The sequence below is a fragment of the Antedon bifida genome, chromosome 5 (genome assembly GCF_963402885.1).
Source record: "Antedon bifida chromosome 5, ecAntBifi1.1, whole genome shotgun sequence".
NCBI lineage: Eukaryota > Metazoa > Echinodermata > Crinoidea > Comatulida > Antedonidae > Antedon > Antedon bifida.
This window is the reverse complement of record NC_136230.1, coordinates 31,973,474-31,994,007: the sequence shown is the minus strand read 5'-3', so window position 1 is coordinate 31,994,007 and position 20,534 is coordinate 31,973,474. Positions and strand designations below refer to the sequence as shown.

Sequence of the window (20,534 nt, the reverse complement as noted above, 5' to 3'; positions counted from 1 at the left end):
GTGATCACAGATGGGAGAATTCCCAAAACAAAATGCCACACGTGCACACAAACCACAACAACCACGGAGTTGCTTGATAAGAAACAAAATAGTATTAGAATTACGTATGATTTTTTCACCAAAACAAAGGATGTAAAGGAAGAGTTTTAGCGATTGCGTTTGGAAACGTGTACTGTTCTATGTGGATTTTAACTGCTATGTGTACTAAACAAATAGTATATTCTAGGCCTACCAATTTACAGAAGAAGACGGTAGGCCTAGGCCAAGAACCAGCATGACAAGGGTAGTGAAACTAATACGGAATACATAGTAGGGGCCTACAGGTGATAATTCCATGTAAGTAGGAAACTTACTATCGCTTTATTTTTTACGGTAAATATTTAGCTTAGCTAGCATATGATTATTAATTCTTATTTGGTGGCCATATGGGCCTCGTGATCTTAATCTTATCCAGCAATTCAATTTATACATAACAGTATATAACACTCTTCCGTCGTTGCTAACATTTTACTTTACAATTCTATTCTTTATATAGTGAACAAATATTTTTTTTTCCAAATTGGGTGTTTTGCTGGACGAATGTACTTTATATGTAAACGTGTTGTATAAGCTCTGTCTACACTATCAAACTAGTTTGACAAAAAAAAGTGTGATGCTTAAATATAGTAGTGATATGACATCATCATGTCCATATATGGGCACATCACATTTTTTTTCACATAAAGTTTGATAGTGTAGACTCTCATTTTTTTATGCTCAAAGGAGCCATTCACAATGCTCAAAATATTAAAAATTTGCTTAAAATAAAACTGGTTCTTTTTCAGTATTTCTTAGAATGAAATTATGAGCTTTTGATACCGGTGTGAGTAATATATTACCAATTCTCAACATTTTATTTTGTAATAATCCAAGTTCACAACATAAATTTTCATATTTTGTTTATTCCTCAAATTGGTACAAATTGATACATCACAACATAAGTACATCTTTTCTATATCTATATATAAATATATACAATTTACGAAGCATGGGGCAAACCTGACCCAGAAACACCAAAACATACTTCCAGGCTCTCCAATAGACACTAATGCATAGGTGAAACACCCCGGCCCCCTAAATGTATTAATGAATTTATAATGCAAAATATAGAACATTTTGTTAAATTCAGCACTTTATTTTAAGGACATAGAACTCTCATATTTCAAAATTGTGGACATATTACACGACTCTTTATAACTTTGCAATAAACAAGTTTAATCTAAAATCTAAATTCATTATCGTATATTCCACTTGATAGTAAATACATAGTTGTAGTTAGTGTTTTTTGCTGTCATGACAGGGAAACATTTAGAATATCGTGCCAATGGGACGGACAATTTCTTTGTTTTGTTTCTGGGTTGTACTTCATGGATCACTGTATATCTTTATACACTACTACAATAAATTAGATGTTTCAAAAGGTTTGTTTCAAGTTATTAGTTAATTGTTCAATTGCCTCCTGTATTGAAGAATTCCATCAGATTTTCAACCTCATAATGATCCAAGACTTCAAGTAGTTGAGGAACCTTTGATTTGACATTTGACCCCTTGAACTTAAACTTGTCGATAAACAAATCAGTAATCATACCTGTTCAAAAGACAAAAAAGTAGATTAATCAGTTTTGAGTCAAGAAATACCCCTTTCACATCGCCAAACTTTTTTTAGCAAAGTTTATACACATCAGGTCGTCACAAAATATAGATAATGTTATCAGATAAGATATCTTATTCTGCTATGACTTACCATATAACCTTTCTAGACGGCATGGTTGCTTTTTGTATTCTTCTTGTAGTTTGTCAGCATCGTCCAAAATTTGTCGATACTCCGGTGACATAAACGTTAAGTCTTGCTCATGAATTTGAAGTTCCTAAAACATGAAATATTTAAACATATGTTATAAAAAAGTCTATCAGTGCCTTTTCAGATTTCAGTTATAAATTAAAAGATTGTAAGTTGTCAGTTGTCTTTATATTTAGGCAAATGATAAGGCCAAGGATAACCATAAGCGAATTCATTCACTATCCTTCTTAAAGGCTAGTTTGGTGTTGAGGGCTGGTAGACATCCTAAACCACTTTGTGGGTACCTTGGCCTACAACGTTTCCGTCATAAACTGATTGTAAGTGTGGTAACTATTGAAGGTTAGTTTGGTGTTGAGGGCTAAACCGCAACACTTTGTCCAGTTATAAGTCTGAACCTTTACCTTAAGAGCTTCAATAAGTTGGAACTTCTTTGCTAATAACAGTTGGTACTCCAGCTTAGGATGGATCCTCCAGAGCGTTGCAGGAATTGTGTCATCCACAACCTCGTAAGAAATATTGAGGTTGATCTTCCTCTTTGTTGCTTCTTTTGTTAGAACATCTTTCATGATTGAAATCGTTGAGATATTGTCTGATCGGAAAATACCCTCTCCTTTTCTGTAGAGATAAAAAATATATCATTGTAGGTCAAAGGATTGATATGACATCATCGTGTTCATATCACATTTTGTTGATTGTGTAGACCGAGCTTTTACCTGTAAGAGCAGTCTAGTTGTGTTTCCAGGAATGTAGACATAAAATAAAAGCGGACGCTGTCCCCCGGTGGTGTCCTTTCTGGAATTTCAGGTAGACACTGGTTCACCCACGAGTGTATTTCTGCTAGGCTGAAATTGCCTGTCAGCTTCAAGGTGTTCATTACTCTGACAAAACAAAGGAGGAAACAAATCATATAGTTATCATAATAAAGTCATTTTAAGAAGCAAATAAGTTTAACTTTTAACTTAATGACAAGTGTGAACACTGTAGGGACATCCAGTTCCTTTACCCTTAAATCTCTGTATGTATGCCACAGATGTTATCCACTTACCTCGATTCATCCAATTTGTGTATACGTTGATGCAAGGAGAGTGGTTTTATGAGGTATTGGCGCACTTGACAGACTTTGGGCTGAATTCGTGGAGTGATGTATGCCTGCAAAACGCCATACTGACCCTCGATTGACCTGACCTTTAGTTCCAGTCTTGTTGTGTTTGCTTGACATCGGTACGTTGCCAATAAAAAGTTTCCATTCTTAAATTAAGATAAAAACCTATAACTGTAAATTTTAGTTCAATTTTTCTCTTTTAAACGTTTCCAGTCATTCAGACATTGTGATTTTTTTCATTTTCTTCTGTTTAGGGCAGGATGGTTTGTTATTGTGTTAATATCTACATTTTTTTCTTTTAAGTCTTTATTTTATTTGGTTCATCCAGTTATCTTTTGGTGGTCTTGGTGGTCGTTTCTTTTTAGTTACCAATCTGTATAGGGAAAGTTTTGAATTACTTGCATTAAGATTTTAAAAATGAAGACAAAAGTCACCTCAGAATCACATGCACTGTAGCTTATAACAGCAGAGTTTTTCTCGACATCTAAAAGGTCAATAGGTACATCACTCTGTAACAGTACATTGTCTATTGCGACTTGAACCTCAATGCTTAAATTATAACTGGCGTCATCCTTGTTTAAGGTGAAGTGGTCATTAATGTTGAATTGTGGGAGGGCAGATATTCCGTCCTTCTTTGATAAGGCTGCGTGCTGATAGACTTCACGTTCATGAATCACTTTTCGTTGCAACTCCTCCATTTCATGTCTGCACAAAGTAGTTTTAGTGATTATAAATGGACTATTTTACTTTTATTATGCAATTTGAAAAAAGTAATAGTACTAATAATTATAACCATATTAAAAAATTATGATTTATTATATTTTTTTCAAAATTTAAATTTAAAGTGAAATGGAAATATATGTTTATTTGATTTGACTTACTTGAGCGCTGTTATCTTTGTTTGTGATTCTTCACTTATTGCGACCTTTTGACCTGGACCCACTGCCTTCTGTTGTGGTTCAGATGTTAACCCTTGTATCCAACCTGTAAAACAGAATACGCTTAAATTATATTCATATATTCTGTATTTGTAATGTATGTTCAGATAAATATATCTAATGACTTTTTTTTTTATTAAATCAGTGTATTTGAATTATATTATTTATGTTCATTATCAGTTGTATACTTATTATGCTACTTTGTATTTTGCTTTATTATTTGTGAAAATAAATATTATTATTATTATTAATAATTTGATTGAATAGGATTAGATAGGATTGAATATGATTTAAGTTTAGTAAACTATTGAATTAAATAATAAGGAATTTTTAAAAAACTATTTTACCTGCATATGTGCAACAGACGACCTCATCGTGACCTCCCGATCCAACAACTCCTCCTTGAATGGAGCTAACACTTTCACTTAAAGACTAAAAAGAACAGATACAAGATAATATTAGATTTCTCACACACTATTTGAAAATAAATGTGCGTGAAAAAAATGTTATCTTATAATTAAAAGTAGAGTACATTAATGACTTGATTAATCTATTATACTGTCTATTATATGTCACCCGTGATGGCAGAGAGAATTTGTACAGCAACTAAGTTTGCTTTTGTTTAATCCTGTCATGGGTTTTGTTAAGTTTATTTGTATTGTATTATCATGTTTTTAATTGACGAAATAAATAAAATGAAAAAAAAAACTGTTTATGTATGTGAGGACTTGAAAGCAGCTGTAAATTGCAACCAAAGTTTCATTCACTGGATGAGCAACAACATTGCTTACTTGGCTAAATTTCATGGTTGGGTCTTCTGCCATGTCATATGCATACACCTCCACCTGTCCATCATCTCTACCAACTAAAATATCAGGAACACCATCAGCTGTAATATCATAAGTATCAATACACTGAATGCCACCTCTTCTCTTATCATTCGTAATCTCCCACTTATGAATTGGATGTTCTCTGTTAAATGAGAAAAGTAAAACAGTATTAGACATGTTGGACAGTCAACTCTCCCAATATCGGACACCTTTGGGCTGGCCAAATATTCAGAGTCCAGTATTGAGAGAGTTGACTGTAGTAGGATTTAGGAGAATATCCAGTGACTAGATTTATATAAGACGTTTACCTTCCTATTTCTACAAATCCAATTTTTCCATCTGATGTTCCGTACAAAATTTCATCTCCATTTTCACCTTAAAGAAAAAAATTTATTATTAGCCAAGGTAGAATGTTGAAAGAGTCCAATTCATGCAAAGAGTTTTTTTTTTTTGGAGATGACCATATTTAATCAACATCCACAAAGGACAGGACACAAGAAGATAGAGAGATACATGTACTACCAACCTCCATCTCTTCCAAAAAGCGCCATCGTTTGTGGTGGCCCCGCAACTTCTACCTCGTACAACAAATCAGAGCCATCAATTGCACGCAGCACTCGATCCTGACAAGCAAGAATTGGAGTCACATTGGAGACTTTTTTCAACGGCAGGCATATGACATCATTGATGTGGTCACTTGAAAGGAAGTAGTTCTCATCTTTGCAGTCTATGTAATGGTTGAAGATGTAGCTACCACCAAGTAACAGGTGGCTACCACACACCCACCTGAGAATGCAAATATTGAAACCATTAATCAATTTAAGTGAAAAATCATCTTCCTTATTTTGATTGGTTATTTGTTTTTGATTGGTTCTATGTTTATTATTTGATTGATTTTGATTGGTTCTTTGTTTATTTGATTGATTTTGATTGGTTCTTTGTTTATTTGATTGGTTCTTTGTTTATTATTTGATTGAGTTTGATTGGTTCTTTGTTTATTATTTGATTGAGTTTGATTGGTTCTTTGTTTATTTGATTGATTTTGATTGGTTCTTTGTTTATTATTTGATTGAGTTTGATTGGTTCTTTGTTTATTTGATTGATTTTGATTGGTTCTTTGTTTATTTGATTGGTTCTTTGTTTATTATTTGATTGAGTTTGATTGGTTCTTTGTTTATTTGATTGATTTTGATTGGTTCTTTGTTTATTATTTGATTGAGTTTGATTGGTTCTTTGTTTATTTGATTGATTTTGATTGGTTCTTTGTTTATTTGATTGGTTCTTTGTTTATCATTTGATTGAGTTTGATTGGTTCTTTGTTTATTTTTTGATTGGTCAATTGATTGAACACTCTTGGAACCTATAAATACATTATAAATCATAATGGCTTCTCTCACTTTTGTCAAGAGTTGTTTAATGCTGTATCAAACTTAGCCTCTGATTTCTAAACAGTTTTCAGAGATGAGATGCATAACATACAAGTGATGTTTTCTACCATAATGTTACACTTACATTGTTTTAATACTTTCTGTCAGATTAGTATCAAATCCCAAGAACTGTTTTCCTTTTTTGCTGAAGCCTTTGACCTCTGACCCACATGAAATAAAAATCTTCTCCTGAACAGCGTCAAGAGGACCACCAAGTTCCAGCCTGCTTATCTTTGCACCAGGTAGAGTCTTAAAATTTTGCTAAAGAAAAAAAATCATGAAATAACCGTAACCATCGCTCAATGATGATTGATTTCAAAGTTGTAAGTGGACATATATCCAGTAAGTACACAGCTAAATTGATGAGCTTTGTTTGAACATGGAGGTATAAATTGTTTTTGTTTTTGTATGATTTGTATATGGATGTACTATTCGAAATAAAGAAAATTAATAAATTAATGAATGAATGAATAAACTCCATGCATGGTTTGAAGGTGTACAAAAACAATACATACCACAATTTCACCCTTTTTCATGCCAAAACAATGAAGGGTACCTTCTTGGTCCCCCACAGCAACCTTCTGCGCTGCTTTAGTTTTCTTCTCTGGCAGCAAACGCATTGTGCGTGGACAAGTCACTCCAACCTAGTACGAGAAGCGTTTTTTATACCAAACACATAAAATCAAAATATTGTATTGAAGAAGTAGACTCGAATATTATAATTACTATTTTATGTGATTTTACCTGTAAATAGTCAACTCGTGTTAAATTGAGCTCCATCGTTTGAGTTTGTTTACGCTTGTTTTTTCAATCAAAATATTACTGCTTTACTTCTACTGTACCTTGTAAGTGAGACAAGGCATTCTCTACAATAACAATTTGAAATCAATTGATAAATACATACAAATTAAACATAACATAAAAACATTAAATAACGGATTAAAAGTGGGCCGAATCGTCTCTTTCTGGGCCGAAACGTCTTTGATTCTTGTTTCTTTGAGTTTTGTATTGACATCTGAGTTGAGTGGACGTAGGCAAACCTCTAGTTAGGCCTAGCTAGCTAACCTTTTTATAAGGTAGTATACAGACGATCGTGGTACTAGGTCATTTATTAACTAATCCTAGTTAGTCAGAAAAATCACTTATAATTATTTACCTTATTACTAGTTTATTAGCATAGTAAATTATATATATAATATAATTAAAAGCGTCATTCGTTGCGGAGCGACGCAGCAAAAAATGAGTTTAGTTGTTTTTATCGATTACGCCCTCTCTTGGTGAGTTATATTACAGTGTCAGGCCGGCTGCTGCTGCTGCTATATATAAAATCTTTGCTTTATTTTATTACCTGGCACCACACACCACAAAGAACTGCTTTTACCGCCTTCTTACCGTACCCCTAAAAAGCAAAAGAGTACAGCTGCGAATAATGATCTAATTATTTTTTTTTTAAATGATAACAAAAAAACTATAAAACTGTATATATTTTTCATTTGTTTGTTTAATTTGGCAGCCTACCACCATTACATAAAATAGATAAAAATTTAATTCATAGATGAATTTTTCATTTGGCCACCCAGGGGACCACCAAGGTAATGGCCCCGTAATGGCCATATATTTAATAATGTATGATTTTCATACATCACAAAATGAAATAAGAAGTAGATAGAGATTAGAAAGATTTATGTAATGATTTGATGGATGGTTGATTTTTCATTAAAATAAAATCAGGCCTCTATCTATTTAGTATAAAAACCTTCATTCACGAACGTATAACTATATGCTATATTCACCAGATAATTTTTATGCTTACTGTAACTCTTTTTGGAATTGAAATATTTATGACTATGTAATATCTGTATTCGGTATTTTTTTAATAATAATACTCAATGTTTTATTGTGAAATTACTAAAAATTCCCTTTTGATGTACGACGCATGCGTATTAACTCTGTTCTGAACAACATTAATTCCAGCCAGTCACATTGCTCCACGAGAAATCCAGCGTGGGTCTTTATTGTGTTGCTAAATATTGCTTTCTCAAGAAATAGTGTTTCCTCTGGCAGTTTCGCTTGATAAGAGGTAGGTAACTTATATATGTATGTAATCAATGTGCGCCATTAATTAACTGTAAATACAATATTAAACATGTAATTGCAACGTTTTTTGCATGTCTTTGTTTATGCCGGTTAGCGCTAGCTCCGAGTGATAGGGGTCTGCTGCGCGAGACACCGTCACACACCGCTTACGTCGCGGTTGTGTATGGAACGTTCTGGATGCTCATATTTCTAACACATTAGGCTAGGCTAAGCCACTCCCCTTTTGTTAACCTGGTCTCAAAAGTCTTGTTTTTTTTCATTTTAATCGTTTATAATGTTCCTAACTTATATTCAGTACTTTTCTAGTTTATTTAGTAGGCCAGGCCTGCCTACTAGCCATATAGGAGTTAAAAAGTAAATTGGTTAAAAAAACTAAATATTATTATTAAATGCAAATGGAGTGGTCTTTTTTGTGTATTTTTAGTTTTAGTAAGTAGTCTAGGTTGACCTTCCTTACCTTATTTACCCTACCTAGGCCTAGTCAAATTGATGCATTTTTATGATTTAATTTATTTATACATTTGCGCAATTTAAAAAAAAAATTGTTTGCAATTTTAATTGCAAAACAAAATTCTTGCACAATTTCAAATTTTCTTACTTAAAATTACTCCTTGCTAGTCCTAGACTGGGTATATTACTCCTTGCTAGACCTAGACTGGGTATATTATTACTCAATATAATAAATTACACTACAGCCGTTTAATCCTAATTGATAAATTCTATATTTCTACTACAGTAAACTAGTGGTGTTGGTGAATATGATGGTATTTCCCTGGTAGCATATTCAACTTGATAAAAAATGATATTACAAATATTAATTAGCCATATGTTGACTGTATTTGTTGCATCTGTTTCTGTACTATATCTATATACATATAATTACACAAAGAATTGTCTTTTGTTATTTCAGAAATTAAAATGAGAAGTTTAACAATAGGTATCCTTTGTCTGTTGCCATTGCTACTAGTGGTAGCTGAGGAGGAAAGTGTAGAGACAGTCATTAATGAATACTCAGCACCACAACCAATTGGTGACACTTACTTAGCTCAGGCATTTGAAAGTGTCGATGTTTTAGGATCAAGGTAACAATGTTGTCTATTATATTCAGATTTTATTTTAAGTAATGCTCTTTCACTTTCACTGGCCTTGCTTAATTCCTGAGTTTTAAACTTTTATAATTGTTCTTTCCAGTATGTCTGTTTAACCATTGTATGCAGACACAAAGCCCAGATTAAAATACAATCAATTACTGATTCTAATTTCCATTTTTCTGCGTGTTCCAGTAATCTTACGTCTTACTATTGTTTCCTGGGACATAAGTATTTGTTCAGAATAATGAGATTTAATTTGTACAGTTAATTTGATTTCCAAGGTAATGTACTGTATTAATCAGTAGAGAATAAGCAAATACCAACAGCAAAGCATGTGCTTACTCAAATTTGCATTAATAATAAGATTTTAATTTTGTCTAGTTGGATACCATCCGAGGCAAAGAAAGATGGAGTAGAAGAAGAAATTGCCAAATATGATGGGGAGTGGGAAATTGAAGAACCAAAAAAGCAGCCTTTGGTGGGAGATCTAGGACTTGTACTAAAGGTAATCTATTTAAAAAATTTAAATTTAAATTTATTTATTTTGTCCTTTAATTACTCTGGGTTAGGCTTATCACATGAATAAGCTTATAGATTCATTACTACAGTATTTGTTTATAATATTGTTAATTTTCCACCATTAGAACTAACTAGAAAAATCTTGCATTTTACTTTATTTTGAATAATGCTGGTACCTATTTGAACGGTTTCCTTTCAATTGTTTCAAGTCTGCAGATTAACCCCTATGGGTAATAAGCCATATGTTAAGCAGTAAAACACAGATAACATGTTTGGGTACTGGATATTGTAATATGATTACTATAATTATTTAATTGTAGAAAAACTACCAGTACAAATAAAACATTATCAGTAGGTACAGTAGCAGACACTTTTATTAGGATAATTTAAAAGATTATGATTTAGATGAGATGGTTTGAACAAAGTATTTCTGCATAATTGTTACCCTCAGCTGATAAACCATGTTTTTTGAACAAGTTTCTTAAATAACAAATAATATCAAATTTATTTATTGAAAGACCCTCCACAAACAAATATTCTACTCTAGATTTTAAGAAAAATCAATATATGATTTGTTTGAGAATTGTTACCATAATATGACAAGTCTTACTAATGTGTTTTGTAAATGATACATATAGTATCGCATTCATGTAAAACATAGTAATTGCAGGAGAATGCTCAATATTATAATTTATTCAAAATAGTGAATGCTATAGATTACCGTTGCACAGAAAATGACCCCTGGATTTATGAACAGGAAAATATTTTATATTGAATTCTATTAATTCTTTTGTATACACTCGACATCAACACTTTTTATAACGATATTTTATCATACTTATACTTTATGTGTATGTTATCTAATATACTAAGATTGTGTTCAGTGAGAAATACATGTAATAAATGACTACGCTAGTAACTTATAGAGTGGGTGCAAATTCCAATGGGAGGTCTCGTCAACATTTTTCTATCACTGATCAAAATGTTTTATTGATGCTCCTTAGAGTGTGCATTCTGATGATACACATCATCCAGAAGTGCCAACTGTAATCTCTAAATGTTGTACATTTTTTAAATTTTACCATGTTAATTTATTTCAGTCTAAAGCAAAGCATCATGCAATAGCCACCAAACTAGACACACCATTTACATTTGAAGACCAACCTTTCATTGTTCAGTGAGTATTGTTTTGCTAATTGTTGAAAAATATTTGTGTTATAATTTCTTTATTATTTCAAATACATACTCAATGTTGATATTTCCACCCAAGTGACCCATTATACTATTGAAACTTGAGCTGGTTATTCCTTTTTAAGCCTTGTCTACACTATCAAACTTCATGTGACAACAAAAATGTGATGTGCCCATATATGGACATGATATCATATTACTACCATATTTGGGCATATCGCTATCGTATTTGGACACATCACAATTTTGTTTATCAAACTAGTTTGATACTGTAGACAGAACTTTAGACTTTTACAAATAATCTCGTTTTTCTTAAGTGTCCCCGTACTAAAATTGAATTTAATACATTTTTTCCACATTCTAGATATGAGGTCAAATTCCAAAATGAACTGGATTGTGGCGGAGCTTATATCAAATTATTATCTCAAGACGATAAATTAAAACTTGTAAGTTAACATTGAAAAAAGCTGAAATTATTCTATATTTATATGTGAAAAATATTAGTAGTTGATTATTTTTTTAACTTTGATGTTAAAAAATTATTTATGAATAAAGTATCTGAAGTTGTTTCTAAATTTTGCACTTTTTATAAGCATTGTTCTGTCTTTGTTTTTCAGGGTGCTTTCACCGATAAAACCCCTTATACCATTATGTTTGGTCCTGATAAATGTGGTGCTGACTCTAAGGTAATATATTAATTTACAGTTATAAAGAAACTCTAAATCGCCAAGATATTATACTAAAAGTTATATATTGTTTAAAGGTTTGCTTGGTGAAATAAAATATAAAGTTTGAGGTATAGGATACCACGTTTTTATGTATTATTACAATTTTTTTATTTTCTGAATTCTCAGTTTCATTTCATCTTCCGACACAAGAACCCAAAGACTGGAGAGTTTGAGGTAAGAAATGAAAATTTAATTTTATTAATGAACAATTAAATCTTCATTGTTATTAACAGAATAATGATCATTGTTATTAACAGAATAATTAAATATGCTCTCTCTAACTATCTAAAAATGTAGAAACCAGAAAATCTAATTGAATTTAATTCTAATTAATTCTTAACATTTTCCACAGGAGAAACATGCAAAGAAACCTAGTGAATCGTTTGCACATGTTTTCACAGATAAGAAGACTCATCTTTTCACATTAAGTATGTTTTCATTAATGTTTAACAACATTTAAGTCATACATTTGTTATAAAAAATATCATTAAAACATAGGATATTTAATAGAAAAATTAAACCCTGTGTTTATGCATGGAATCTTGTCACCCTGGTTTTCCTTTGTAACCATTTTTCCACTATGGTTTTCATCAATTGAAAAGTCTCTCTAGTTACTGTTACTATGTCTTTCCCTTTCCCTAGTAGCATGAATTCTGTTGATTCCTCAAATAACAAAAGCCATTTTAGACAATGTCATTCTATATGATTACACTATTTTAAAGCTCCTACCAAAGGTTTATTAGGTGATCATTTAGAATAAAATGATCACCTATTGTTATTGTATAAAATCTTTATTATTATTTTTTTTTTTTCTTTTTATTGTTTCTGTACACTATTTTGTGTAACAATTATCTCAAAAAGTTTAATGTCAATGATTACAAAAATTTCAGAATATCTTTCAAATAATATAACTTAATCCTAATAAGCTTTCCAGCGTGATCACTCATCCGTGACGACATTTATACGCCATTTTGCGAAATCACATTATCAATCATATCTCCATAATTCATTATCACATATTAATGAAATTCACTACACGTAAACTTCAGATCAAGGGTAAAAATATTAGCAAATAAAAACGTACGCGCACGTAGGTTCATGCGCGTGATATCGCGCGTTAAAAATTTAAAACGCTCAAAATTAAGTTTTGATCAATTTAGAGCATAAATTAGGCCATTTGCGTGTTTCAAAAAATTACTGCGCAAAAATGCGTTTTTGCGCGCGCGATACTTAAAAAGCGTAAAAATCATGAATTTTTTTTACAAATCTCATTCTACTCACCATCCTTAGTACATTCACCAAATTTTAGTCAGTTCCGACTTAAAATAACGCTATACGAGCACGTTAAAAATGACAAAATGCGCACATTAATTTTACAAAAGTTCTGAAAATGGTGAAAAATAGGTCTTTTTTAAAATGAAAATAATTCTTCAGAATGCAAGATGACCCCCGATTTTTTTAACTTATTCTGGAAGCCATTGAGTTGTAGATATGAATTCATGTACACATTTTACGTACAAAATGTTTTGACGTCATCAAATGGCCACTTGAATTTAAAAATTAGGATTTGTTATCTTTTTGTGTAGATTATCACATTCAACAGAGCGCATCTTGGTTATGTGTGCTCGAATTTCGCACAACTTTCAGTATGTGCTTGCTTAATTAATTATCTTTATCATGAGTTGACACTATCTTTATTTTAATGACGTCATCACGCGTAAAAACTTGAATAACGTAGGCCGTGTAATTTCACCTTCGCAGTAAATTTGAATATCTTACAGCTCTTCAGAATTGAAGGTTACCTTGATGATTATAATTTATTATGAAAGCTGATGAAATGTAGATATTAATTCATATAAAAATTAAGCCTATCGGATGTTGTGACGTTAACATATGGCCAGTTGAAGTGAAAAAGTAGTTTTTTCATATTTTTCGTCAAAGTTATACACAATTCAAAGAGCGCGCACAGCGCTTCTACGTGCCAAATTTTTTTCCAAATCTTATATTTTTTTGCTCAATTAATTATCTTTCGAAATTGTCATCTTAAAGTTTAGTTTGATAACGTCATAATGCCAAAAAATTAGAACATGTGTTTTTAATTTCACCTATGCTACACTGTATATAGATATACAGTATATACTGTACATATTGTATATGGCATATAGGCACAACTCAGCACTATAAGCATATAATAGGATGGCATACATCAACATTTTCCGATCGTATGTTAACGTACGTGCATGTTTAAAAAAAATTAATTTCAGTAAAATGATAAAAATGATCACCTATAATTCGTCAAAGTGACGAATTAAATTCTAGTTGTATTTACTAATGTATTAATGAAACAATGAAAATGAAGTTGATTGATACTGTTCAATGCCCATGTGTAAAAAATGGGAAAAATATATTAACTTGTATTTGTTTACTCTTTAATTGTAGTTGTACAGCCAGATAATTCCTTTGAAATGCTAATTGATCAAGTAAGCGTAAATGCTGGTAACCTTCTAGAAGATGTTAAGTAAGTATTACTTAAAAAATAAAAATTGCAATTGGTTTTGTTTTATTCTATTTTTTTTATTCTCTCAATTAATTTAATTCTCATTTTTCCCATAGCCCACCAGTAAATCCTCCAGAAGAAATTGCAGATCCAAAAGATTCAAAGCCAGAAGATTGGGACGACAGGAAAAAGTAAGTTGATACTTAGCCGCTTATAACACAGGAACTTACTTCATTCAGTCCTGTGCTTAAAACTACCAAAACAATAAGATGAACTGTTATTGACAACTAAATCAAGGAAGTTTGAAACTTGAATTTTTCTCCTGTTCAAGATAATTATATTGTCTTTAGTTCTATAAAAATGCAAATTTTTCTTGTAGACTGTACTATATGCAAAACAAAGAAGTAGTGAAAAGGTTACCTTCAATTATTAACATTCAGAATCTGATTTGATGCATTTCTATTTTTCAGAATCCCCGATCCAGATGCAACCAAACCAGATGATTGGGATGAAGATGCACCAAAGAAGATTCCTAACCCAGATGCCGTCAAACCAGACGGATGGTTGGACGATGAACCTGACCTTATTGCTGACCCAGACAGTGAGAAACCGGAGGATTGGTAAGCATACAATCAAGATTTATTGAAAGAGTATCCATCCAAATAAAAGCAGTATATTTTATTCCATTGGACAAAATGACACCACTGCTGTATTTGAATTTATTTATTTATACTGGGTAACCTCTTCAGTCAAAGACTGGTCTCCCAGAGGGCCCAGGTATGATCAGTGGCTGTGTGTGTACTAGTACACCAGGGTAACCCCTACTCGCCTCAAAAGATGTACTCGGTTCTTTAAAGTACTTGGAATGGATAGACAAATGCAAAATCATGCTTTATAAATAATCAAAGAAGCACATATCATTAAAAAAACTGAAATGAATTTTTAGATCATATTGGTAATAGCAACTATACATGCTCATATATTTCTTAGTGTGTACAGAGAATGACTTCTTGACTTGATATACTGTTATTGCAGAAGCAAACCTTTAGTAATCGTGTTTCTTCATTACATGTTTATATTTTATTTTACAGGGATGATGAAATGGATGGAGAATGGGAACCAGCTAAAATTCGTAAGTTTCTTAATTATATTTAAGTATGACATTGAAACCATTCGTATTTACTTGCTTGATTAAACCAATTAATAAGATGAGATAAGATAAATCTTTGTCATGACCACAACATGAAATTTGTTAACAATATTTGTTAATATAATTTATATTTCAACAGAAAATCCCCTTTGTGAGGATGTTGGGTGTGGAGAATGGAAGCCAGAGATGCTAGACAACCCAGATTTTAAGGGTAAATGGAAAGCACCGATGGTTGATAACCAAGCCTACAAGGGAGAGTGGTCACCACGTATGATACCTAACCCTAACTACTTCCAAGATCTTGAACCATTTAAAATGACCTCCATTGTAAGTAAACTTTTTCTTTTTTTACTTTGTTTATTGTTTTATATATCTTTTTATGTATTATGCATATTTGCATTGTAGTGGCCCTCATGAGACAAGCTTTTGCTTCTAGTGCGGACCCCAGTTATTATATATTATAATATATTATATTAACTGAATTAATGTGTATGAAACTAAACTGATAGGCTCTGATCTTTTTTGCACATTTTCTCTGTAATTGTACTGTACTTGTTTTGTTATTTATTTTTATTTATGTATAAAAAATGTTTGTTTATCTCGTGACAAGTACTATTGAACTTCTTGACTTCTTTATATTATATAAACAAACTGTAATACTTAAACAGTCAAAATAAATGTTGATTGACATAAATAAAAAAAAAGATAAAGGCTATTTGCCATTGAATTTTAAAAATATTTTTCAATGGAGTACAATTATTCTGGGGCTGTTACAAAAGTAAACATTGAAAAAATGATTATAATAATGTTATCAAAGCTTTACTTTCCAATATTCTTTTGGTTTATCAAATTTACCATAAAGCATCCCATTTACAGAATGACTAATATTTGTTGTTTATTTTTTAGGGCTCACTAGGTTTAGAGTTATGGACTATGAACAATGATATTCTATTTGATAACTTCATTATAACATCATCAAGAGAGGTTGCAGATCAATGGGCTGCCGATTCATGGGCGCTAAAGAGTGGAGATGAACAATCAGTATTATCAGGAGTAAGTATAACACACTAATCAGGAATTAGCTCAGTTCATTTGGAAGTGGAACAGAAATAGGTCTATTCAATATATTTAACAAATCTAGATCTAAATAAAGTTTTTGTGTGTGATTTTTTACGAATTACGGCCGTTTTCTTAACAGGATGGAGTAGTATCTGGACTACTTAGTGCGACAGACGAGAGGCCGTGGTTATGGGCTGTGTACGCCCTCGTTGTAATCATTCCAATCTTTTTATGTGCTCGATTCTGTTCACCATCTGTAAGTAGACTATATATGTATTTTTCAAGGTAACAACCTAACAAGAAAATATAAGATGTGTTATTGGTTATGGGTGCAGACTATAACATTAATAGGTGGATATGATGTCAATTAACTATATCTGATAATCTACATTTGTTTTCAAAAAGAAAAAGGGAGATTTAAAGAAAACCGATGAAGCCACAGAGGATGATGAAGAGGAAGAAAAACAAGCAGAAGAAGAGGCAGCAGCTGAAGAGGAAGAAAATACAGAAGAGAAAGAAGAAGAAGAAAGCAAGACAGTGAGACAACGAAAGAAAAAAGCAAGTAAATCAGACCTAGAAACAAAGGTAGGAACAATGTTATAACGCTGGCCTCCAAATATGGTCATGGTTTAGTACATTATGACATTACATAAATAAAGCACATTATCATGGTAGTACTAAACTAGAACTAATAGTGGATGGAATGCAGAATTGGTTTTAGGCGTCTCTATTGCTCCATATATTTGTTGTAAAATAAACATTAAGATATTTGTTTTTTTAGGAGGGGGATGATGGGGTTGACAGTGGTGAAGCATCTAAAGATGGTAGTGGGGATGGGCCTAGGTAAGTAAAGCCCAACATTATACACTTAATTGATTTATTCATTGCTTGGTTGTTGATTGTGTACATTATTTAAAAGTTCATCTGGATAGATTAAAATTACCTTTAACATTTCAAAGATAAATTATTTCATTCCATTATATTAAATGACATTACTTATTTTGAGTTATATTGTATTGCATAAAATGGTCCCTTTGACCTATGACCTACTTGAATTGCAACTTGTTGGTGATGAGGCACACATCACATTTACAATAACAACATTACTGATATACTGTATCATGTTGTATTCTTGTAGGAAGTCACCAAGAAGGAAGAAGAGTCAAAAAGATTGAATATTACTTGAAGGTAGACTAGCAATAAGGTCAAAGTTCAATAAATGATGCATAATGCATCTGTAATCACAATTTAAATCCATGCTTTCCAATTAAAAACAACACTTCCTACTGTGGAAGAAGAATTATAGTGGCAATTATTCTGTTTTCCACTCGGTGACATCCAAATAAAGGTCCAATCCACTGTTTCACTGTTGTATGTCCATTTATACTACTATAACAATACTACTGCAGTATCCAAGTCCAGCATTTCACTGTAGTATGTGCATTTATACTACTATAACAATACTACTGCAGTATCCAAGTCCAGCATTTCACTGTAGTATGTCCATTTATACTACTATAACAATACTACTGCAGTATCCAAGTCCAGCATTTCACTGTAGTATGTGCATTTATACTACTATAACAATACTACTGCAGTATCCAGTCCAGCATTTCACTGTACCATGTACATTTACTACTACAAATACTACTACTGCAGCAGGTATCCCATGTCCAATATAACCTATTTAACAGATATGTGAATTACTTAGTTCAAACAGATTAATTATGTCTAGTTTGACCCCTCCCCACACTACGGTAAATGATCAGTTGCCTGCGTTTTGTTTTTTTTGGACAGATGAGTAAAATACCACCAAGGAAAAAATGTTTTGTGTCCGTTTAGTGCTTATTTTGCTAAATTAATTCTGGTGCTAATATCACTGTGCACTGGGTTATTTCACAAACTTATTCCATTTTATTTAGATCGGCTAAATGCAATACTTAAGTCGTCATACCATTCATGTTATAATTATGTAATTTGTTATACAGTATAACTTAATTTTAATGAGAGCAGTATGTGTTTTTAAGTTCTTAATTTGAATTTAAAGTAACACTTATTCAAGTACAATTCAACATGCTGTTAACTATTTTATCCAAAATACATTTTTTACTTGTTTATATTCTTAGTTGACATGATTGAAAATGAAATTGATGGTACCACATAAATCTTCAATTAATGGTTTTTTTGTCAAATGTTAGTGAAATGTTGAGTGTTGATATTAGGAGTAATGTAAAACATATAGGAATGCTGCGTTATACCAATCGCCGTGATTTGTATCCGACAAAAATCAATTTAAATTGTTGTCTCGGTTCGTATGCAAGTTTAGCATCCTGTAACCATGGTTGCAATAAAACATTTATAAGAAGTCTAACTTTGCTTTCATTATTTTAAGTTTATATTTAAAGAAAAAAAAGTAGGTAGGTAATAAATTGATTTATTAATTGGGAAAATTGATGTTGAAAATAAATTATTCGGAAAAAAAATTGATGGAAATATGCTTATAAAGGGAATACACCAAAAATGTTTAGGTTATATTATAGTGCATGAACTATTACATACATTGGCCTCGATACGAGGCACTTACTATATACCATTATCATAAACTACTGTATCTGTAAGACTGTATTGGCTCTCTGGTACAACCGGACAATCCAACAGATTTTAACTCGCAAACTTTAAACTATTGATGATCTATGCATGATTACAGTTGAGATCAAAACAAACATGTTGTATAAAACCTTGTTTTCCCTTTCAGAATGTAAATGTTGATCAATAATTAATTTTGGAAAACAATTACAAAGTATTGATGTTTGATAAAGAGAGCTTATGATTTGCATTGACAGGTCAGAATGAGGTCAACCACAATTTCCTAAAACTAAAAAAATTAACAATGAAAATTTCACAGGTAGGAACAGACCGGGTATGATTTAAAGTTGATGTATGATGCAGTCGACCTAAACCACAATGATTTCACTTTGGTCTCCCAAACAAATTTTTTGAGACCATGGGAGAGAAGTTTGATGGTGTAGGGGATTTCCCCAAAAATACTGCCTTTGAGTGTTTAGTTGTATAACATGTCGGTAACCATAGTAACATGGGTCATTGCAGGTGAGAAGCTCTCTTAATCTTGTATAATTGGTGTTAGTTGGTATCTTTGGGTGAAATATTTTTAGATTTCTTTAAGGTTGAAGTTTGTTTAGATAAGCAAATGTGGTATGCAACAATTAAATAAATTAACAAATTTATGAACTGATTTTCTCTTTTTATTCATTCATAATGCAAAACTTGTTTGTACACTTTTTAACTTGCTACAGATTTTATTTTCGTTGGATGACATTTCTTTTTATCTTAAGGAGAATCACTTCAACAACTAGGATATCAAGTTTCTAACTTGGAATCTCCCCCTGCTGTTATTAGATATTAAAAGCATCTGTAAAAAGTGATTTTGAAAATTGATTTACTTGGGCCATCAAAACATCAAGGAAAATCTTCACTACAAAATATTATTTAAAGAAAGTTATTTTCAGCTTGTTGGTATCACCTACAAAATAATGGAAGTTACCAAAACATTTTTGGAATTACCATGGAAATTTTTATGTGGATATTATTTCGTTTTGACATTTGACATTCAATTGCTCAATGAAGAATAAGGAAACAACTTAGTTTAAAATAACGGCTTTTTCTTTGTAAACTTTATTAAGACGCCGGTTACAAGACATAATTTTCAGGTAAATTTAGATACTTTTATTGAACAAGTATTTTAAACTATTTATAAGGGAGGCTACCAAAACATATTATTGGCATGAAATTAAAATTCCAAAATACAATTTCTGTATACTTTATAACTGAAAGGCCATGTGTAAACTGGAAGGTAAACGCTTCCGAAACAAAAGGAATTAAAAGTAGGTCACATCTTTTTGTTTCACAGTTAATTTTCATACTGGTGTAAATTAATTTTGTTATTTATTTATTACTGTAATTAGATTAACATTTTTTTAATACATTTATTATAGAGGGCAAGATGGACATTATATGGCTGCCTCTTTGCTTAATACTGATATGTGT

General features: G+C 31.6%; 2 protein-coding genes across 5 annotated transcripts; one reads left to right on the top strand and one right to left on the bottom strand.

Annotated features, from left to right (window-relative positions):
• Positions 1-1,054: 1,054 nt before the first annotated feature.
• On the bottom strand, positions 1,055-7,386 carry LOC144843716 (BBSome complex member BBS7-like). Its single transcript, XM_078700615.1, has 15 exons — positions 7,294-7,386; positions 6,882-7,003; positions 6,653-6,781; positions 6,223-6,398; positions 5,237-5,496; positions 5,019-5,085; positions 4,672-4,852; positions 4,228-4,312; positions 3,824-3,926; positions 3,377-3,647; positions 2,886-3,088; positions 2,554-2,718; positions 2,242-2,455; positions 1,784-1,907; positions 1,055-1,627 (listed from the first exon to the last, which is right to left on the bottom strand). Exons 2-15 carry the CDS (start codon positions 6,915-6,917, stop codon positions 1,488-1,490), a joined length of 2,154 nt encoding a protein of 717 aa, XP_078556741.1. The 5' UTR covers positions 6,918-7,003; positions 7,294-7,386; the 3' UTR covers positions 1,055-1,487.
• Positions 7,387-8,107: 721 nt separating this feature from the next.
• On the top strand, positions 8,108-19,718 carry LOC144843718 (calmegin-like). Of its 4 annotated transcripts, none has more exons than XM_078700619.1 (18): positions 8,108-8,217; positions 9,145-9,316; positions 9,707-9,830; positions 10,945-11,021; positions 11,400-11,481; positions 11,653-11,721; positions 11,890-11,937; positions 12,116-12,191; positions 14,203-14,281; positions 14,377-14,451; positions 14,731-14,880; positions 15,352-15,392; positions 15,550-15,737; positions 16,317-16,463; positions 16,609-16,725; positions 16,875-17,054; positions 17,254-17,312; positions 17,608-19,718. In XM_078700619.1, the coding sequence occupies exons 2-18, from the start codon at positions 9,153-9,155 to the stop codon at positions 17,642-17,644; spliced, it is 1,713 nt and encodes a 570-aa protein (XP_078556745.1). In that variant the 5' UTR covers positions 8,108-8,217; positions 9,145-9,152; the 3' UTR covers positions 17,645-19,718. The 4 variants fall into 4 exon arrangements, with proteins under 4 accessions (XP_078556745.1, XP_078556747.1, XP_078556744.1 ...); XM_078700621.1 differs by having other exon boundaries at positions 17,254-17,316; positions 17,612-19,718; XM_078700618.1 differs by having other exon boundaries at positions 17,251-17,312.
• The last annotated feature ends 816 nt before the right edge of the window (positions 19,719-20,534 follow it).

Bases quoted from the DNA above. Each gene is read 5' to 3' on its own strand.
- LOC144843716 (XM_078700615.1), bottom strand. From the start codon at position 6,917: ATGGAGCTCAATTTAACACGAGTTGACTATTTACAG. The intron at 3,927-4,227 runs GTAAAATAGTTT...TCTGTTTTACAG, and splicing joins CGTCTGTTGCACATATGCAG to GTTGGATACAAGGGTTAACA. The intron at 2,719-2,885 runs GTAAGTGGATAA...TTGTTTTGTCAG, and splicing joins CACAAATTGGATGAATCGAG to AGTAATGAACACCTTGAAGC.
- LOC144843718 (XM_078700618.1), top strand. From the start codon at position 9,153: ATGAGAAGTTTAACAATAGGTATCCTTTGTCTGTTGCCATTGCTACTA. The intron at 9,317-9,706 runs GTAACAATGTTG...AATTTTGTCTAG, and splicing joins GTCGATGTTTTAGGATCAAG to TTGGATACCATCCGAGGCAA. The intron at 12,192-14,202 runs GTATGTTTTCAT...CTTTAATTGTAG, and splicing joins GACTCATCTTTTCACATTAA to TTGTACAGCCAGATAATTCC.